Source organism: Botryllus schlosseri, chromosome 11 (assembly GCF_051294905.1).
Source record: "Botryllus schlosseri isolate E-star chromosome 11, Bs_hap1, whole genome shotgun sequence".
In the NCBI taxonomy this organism is placed as follows: Eukaryota; Metazoa; Chordata; class Ascidiacea; order Stolidobranchia; family Styelidae; genus Botryllus; species Botryllus schlosseri.
In genome coordinates this window covers 12819398-12825582 of record NC_137246.1, presented here as the reverse complement: position 1 = coordinate 12825582, position 6185 = coordinate 12819398, and the positions used below count along the sequence as shown (strand labels likewise).

General features: G+C 39.7%; 1 protein-coding gene across 1 annotated transcript; it reads right to left on the bottom strand.

The window, feature by feature from the left end:
• Positions 1–393: 393 nt before the first annotated feature.
• Positions 394–5400, bottom strand: LOC145449603 (microfibril-associated glycoprotein 4-like). Its single transcript, XM_080327994.1, has 3 exons — positions 4742–5400; positions 4460–4556; positions 394–4260 (listed from the first exon to the last, which is right to left on the bottom strand). The coding sequence occupies exons 1-3, from the start codon at positions 4895–4897 to the stop codon at positions 4142–4144; spliced, it is 372 nt and encodes a 123-aa protein (XP_080184120.1). The 5' UTR covers positions 4898–5400; the 3' UTR covers positions 394–4141.
• Positions 5401–6185: the final 785 nt, after the last annotated feature.

The window sequence follows — 6185 nt, the reverse complement described above, 5'->3', positions numbered from 1 at the left end:
CGCAGTAATAGGTTAGTCAGCAAACATGGCAGCGAGGTCTAGCCTATGTAGAAATCTGCATCCGCACAAAAGGATACATATACATTTGGAGAATTGAAATTGACATGAAACCCGAAGATCTGAGATGACTTTACTTGAAAAGATGCATGACTTGAAAACTTTTGAAATGACTTACAGGGTGACTGCACTTTCAATATGATATGGTCTCAAATTAAAGATAAAACTGTGAATACATTTTGTCAGCAACCATTTTCCACAGGCAACCACCGTATTCAAACTAGATTATTGTAGTTTTTTTTAAGGAAACACGTTCACATGGATTTGAAATATATTGTTTTAGGTAGACCCTACTTCTCTCTTGCACTTTCTCCTATTGTACTTTTCTCCTAGGTTACATTGAATTAAGTAATTTGTGGAATAATATCCTGATCGTAAGATAGAATGTTCAGAATGTTTTTATTTTCGGGGATGATATGGGTTGGCCTATCAAGACTCGAGAGGATGTTAGCCGAGTTAACTGACAACGAAACCTGGAACAACACCGGTCATCCAACACCCTTCAGTGCCGTTACATATGCGTCTATCTGGATTGCCTTTGGACTCCTGACTCTTTTGGGATTGGTCGCCAATGCAATGATAGTGACAATTCTATTTCAGATGAACATGACAACGTTTCATGTCATTGTGACGGAAATGGAAATGAGTCCCACACAGAATATGAAAAATAATTCAAATCAGAATAAGTCTATCTACATAATATGAGAAATTGTTAGTGTAAGAAAATATCGTTCAAAAACGTCAGTTCTCTATAAATAAGGATATTGGCATATCGCTCTCGTGCAGAGCTCTATAAATCTTGCACACAAAATGGGTCCATTTTGAAATAATCGTTGCGAATCAGTAGGCCTATGCCCATAACACCCGCGCCTAAACCAAAATTCCCCGTTCTGGTTGTACTGATACCAGGAAATTCAACGACTATCACAAAACTGCAGTATTAAATTGCACTAACACGGAATTAGTGAAGGTATTCGTTTACCTAAGAATTTCGCGTAACCTTATTCATTTAATCCACGTAAAACAGGTAATCAAATAATTCGTTCGTGCAGTTCATAATAGGCCTACAGTCCGCTATATTTAGTTTTGTGCATAACTTTGATATCATAAGATGTACATACCGGAAAAGGACATTGTTACCTGACAATTTCGATCCTGCCCTTCAATGGACTAATTTAGCTGTAGGCAGTAGCCTATCCCCGAAAAGGGTGGTTCATTGTGTGCTGCGAGAACTACGAAGTTTTCAAGTAGTTATTGCTCCCTGCAAGGTGTGATGGTTTTTTACGAGAAACTATCTTGCGTGATTTTATTCTTTTTTTCAAACGATCGTGGATTTTCCACTGCGCTTTCAATACGGCGCGACATGTGGCGTTCGACACGGCGTTCTGGTTGCGAGAGACGATATTGCTTCTATTTCTCGGGAATATTTTGCAAAATTTATAAGTAGAATATATCCCGTCTTAGTAATGATTAAACCTGATGAAGGTGGAAATGGCACTGTCCGGATTCAGTGACAAGCCCGTGACATTCTGGCGAAATTTTGCGACACGTGAAATGTTTGAATTCTTTAGCTTGCATGAGCTATACCAGGGTTGTCACCAAGTCAAGAGATTCCGAGTCACAAGTCAATCTCAATTTTATAGTTTTGAATCGAGTCATTTTCAATTCACCACCGAGTCAAGTCCGAGTCCAAGTAATTGTGTTGACTGATCAGTTCCGAGATAATGTCATGTGAAACCAACTTTTCACAGTTCTGCTCGGTGATATCGATAGGTTTGCATTCATAATATACTAATTCTCATCACTTTTAACAGTTTTTGGTAGCATTTTCAAGTACCAGTACTGATAAACGAAATAACAGTGATGCAATACCTTTACTATTCTTTAAAATTACAATGAAATGCCTGTCTTGGTAGACCCAGTCTCGAGTCATATGACTCGAGTCCAAGTCGAGTCAATGCACAAATAGACTCGAGTCGAGTCGAGTCATTTTTTCTTTTTTTAGGAAATGACTCGAGTCAAGTCGAGTCACCAAAAATCGCGACTCGAGTCATTGCAACCCTGCTATACCGGTCCCGCTCGAATACCCACTTTGACGGAGAAACATAAATCAATCATTTAGGAAAATTGCACGAGGACATGGTGATTTGATTCCAGGATATATTCCAATTAGAAATTCCTCACTGGATAATCAATCCATTCTGTGAAGTTCCCGAGCATGAAATGATTGAGGAGTTGAATACATTGTAGTGTAAAACAATTTTGAGTTCAACCCAAAGTTCTATATCTCCAATCATTCGTTCTGGATTCACAATTGAATCAAATATAAATACTCTTATTGGAGTCGGGTTGACTTTTTTGTCGTTTCCCTTCCCCGCTCACGTTTGATAGATCGTGTTGTCAGTGTCGAGACTGGAAATTTTTGAATGAGACTGTTCCTACCAAAACTCAAACTCAATATGACGAGGGTTATGATAATATTACACCAGCTTCATCGGTCTCATAGCTGTATTAAATCCAGAACAACTATCGTTTTATGATTTTGGCGTGGTGCACGGGGTGTCAGGGGGCGCTGGCACTATAATCGTCGTCAGGAGGCGGCAGCTGAAAAAAGTTTGGGCACCACTGCTTTAATTGGTCGCGTTTCTATGCGCACGTTGGGTTTTAACGTTTCTTATAGATAACGTCAACTCTTGAAAATTATACGGTTCTACTGGATGGAAATGGCCACGGTTATGCGCATGTCCGCCGACAAAAGTCAAGTGCATTGAGTTTTTCATCGCGTAGTTTGAGTCTGTCTTTCGTCTTTTATAATTTTCCGGAAAACTTCATCTCCGAGAAGCGTATAAATTCGTAGGAGCCATCCCAATTTCCAGAATCATAGTTCCAATAGTAGTAGACGATGTTGGCGGATCGCCACCAAAATCCCTTCCCATCAGTTTTATTGAAGTTTCCGTTCAGATTACTGTAGGCACAGTTGTAATACCACCAGCCTCCTTCATAGAAAGAAGCGCAATTCTCCCAGACACGACTATCGTGATCGGCGTCCTTCGTTGAGAACTGTTGGTTGCTGTGACGTGAGAGACGATCGGTTGCGTTCCCAGAGTATCCGGAGACGGTTATTTTGTAGTTTTCGGAGCTGGCTCCGATTTTGAAATTGCTGGATAATAAGAATTGCCACGAATGCTATTATATTGTAGTAGGGTTACCATATTTTGGAATCGGGAAAGGAGGACACCTTATTCAAATCATAAAAGTTAGTTACCGAAATTGAAAACAGTTGATTTTGATTGTTATACGTTTTGGGCTGGGCAAAACCGAATACCTGAGTGATTGGATTCTGAATGGAGTACTATATGCTTCAAGTCGTGTCGAATATTCGACAATCATTCAATATGCCGTCGTAGCAGTATGAAATGTGTAGAAAATTTGGTATATATTCAGCCATTTATATTCCATTGAACTTTCTGACAATACCTTTCGTTGATCACGACTTCACAGATGTCATTTGCAATAACGTGCGTAGTTTTATAATACATGTTCCGTATATGCTGGGATACAACCAACCGAGGTTTCGAGGCTTGCAGTTGAATATGCCATCGTAAATATAATTTTCGTTGATAAATCAACTGTTGCTGGCAAACATCGATTAATTTCAGTACTCGGATAAAAGAGAGAGAGAGAGAGAGAGAGAGAGAGAGATATGGTATTCTTTTTCGCCTGCACCATCGAGATGCTTTGACGACGGAGATGCGATACGGCCTTTATACGGTCATCTAGTTTGCAGTTTGCACCCCCGGCTTTTCTCCTCCATGCTATCCGTGATTGCTGAGCGCCTAGCAGGATAGCGGCGGATACCAGTTTTCGAGTCTTTGGTCTGACCCGGCCGGGGATCGAACCCACGACCTACCGATCGAGAAGCCGGACGCCCAACCATTACACTATATCTCGCTCGGTAAAAACTATTTGTCATTACCCGACTAGAAACACTAGAATTATTACTCGATTCAGATTTGAATTCCCGAATCGTTGTGCCTATAGTCGTAGTTACATTACATAATTACGAATTCGTGTAATACTTAATTCATCGATTTAAGGCTTGCCTGTATTTTGCTACCCGATGAATTTCTGTATTATTCTCAATCATGTTTATTTCCAATTCAATGTCATCTCCCTTTGTCTTTTCATGCAATTCCGCAAGTCCTAAAGACGAATGTTGTGGAATCATAGACGGGTTAATTTTGAATTAAGTACTTTGCAAAAGGAAATACTATAAACCACCAATTCCTAGATGACGTAGGAAATTTTTTCATCACAAATTCAGCTTACTTGCTCATTTAATACTCAAGTTACGATCGACAAAGTCGACTTGAAGAAATCAATTAAAATCAAATCTTCCCACCTAACCAGAAATCTCCTTTGGGATTCCCAAATCCTTTCTCGTAATCATCCCAACCACGGTAGAAATCAACGTCTCCATTTATTCTTCTCTGGAATACCTGCAACGGAACTTGGCAAACAATCAATGTTTTACAAATCTCATGAATTCTATTCTCTCAGTCTGCGTTCGATGTTCAAACCTTTACGCCGACGGAAACTGGTTTGAACGTTGGGTCAACTCAAACAGCGATTGCTCGCAACGTTGCCAACGCGCCATCTTTAACAGATTTCGAAATCTACTCACAGTCCATTTCCTCTCACGTTCTGCTCTGAGTTTAACTTCCTTCTGCATCTCTGACATCCTTTCCGGTCCCTTCATGAAACGTACACATAATATAACGTTGAGTGGTGATGTCAAATTACTTGCATACCAACCCCGAAGTCTCCCTGCGAGATCCATATACCGTTCACGTATCGCCTCATGCAGAATTTGGCTAAAAACTTATAAATTTCCAACTTATTCCAATCCGAACGCGTATTCGTTATACCTGACGAACGCTGGTAGGCAACATATCCAAACCTGAAAAGAATCCAGATCAAGGGAGACATTTGCAAAGCAATTTGACATTAAATGTCAGCGGCCGTTATGTTGAATACTCTACTGGACGCAATGAGATTGGTGTCACTCGGAATAAATGAATGTAAAGCTGGATTCGATAATGCGACCAACTTTCACTAAACCACACATATAATAATCTTTCTCAGTTCCATGCTCGTCAATTTATTACTAAATTTTACGTAGTGAGTCTAATCCTAAGTTAATGTAAATTTGAATGTCATGTATAACCAAGAAGCCAGGAAGCTCACTCGATGAATCGCAACATTCAAATTACGCGAAAGGTAATCAAAACACTGTAGGCTTATGTCAGCAGTTCTAGTGACGCGGAGTTGCTGGTTTAGGCATCAAATGTTCACTCGATGTAAATTCTGATACAGTGGCGTGTAGATGATGCATAGCGCAAATTGACTTTCAATTCGTCAGTACATAATTGCACTTAAACTCCTATTTCATCGTCTAAATTCCAATAAATATACAGCTTAGGGGCGTATTGTACATTGTATATACAGACATAGCCACTGGACATACGGGACGGTGGTGGGACGAGAGCAGGAAGCATGACAAATCACTAGGGCAAGTTTTTGTAACTTTTTTTACAGCTTCCGGCAGCTTCCACAATACTCGTAAGATATGTAGAATGCTGTTTTAGGCTGTTTGAAGGAATCCTATGGTGCAACTTTTTGCAACTTTTGTCCATTTTTTTCATGCAACTCTTTGCAACATTTTGCAACTTTTTCGATTTTTCATGAAAGTATTTTCGGTTTTGCTGAAATACACGGCCAAATTCGACTGGAACACCGTAAATCAGCACCGAAGTACGAATATATCGGGAGCTGAGCCGGTAAATTGACCTTTTTTTTAGTCAACCGAGCAAAATGTGGTCTTTTAGTGCAACTTTTGCAACTTTTCTCAAAAATAAATAAATAAATGCAACTTTCCGCTGATTTAACTGCAACAAAAACTTGCCCTACAAATCACTTTGGGGACGGACAAAAATAATACAACATCGGCACACCCTATTATATTCGACTCGATGATACGTACCTTTATATGCTATTCGTGAATATTTGCGATTACATAAACTTACATACATATCAACAGGAACTAGGTGGAGTTCTCTGCCTGGGAT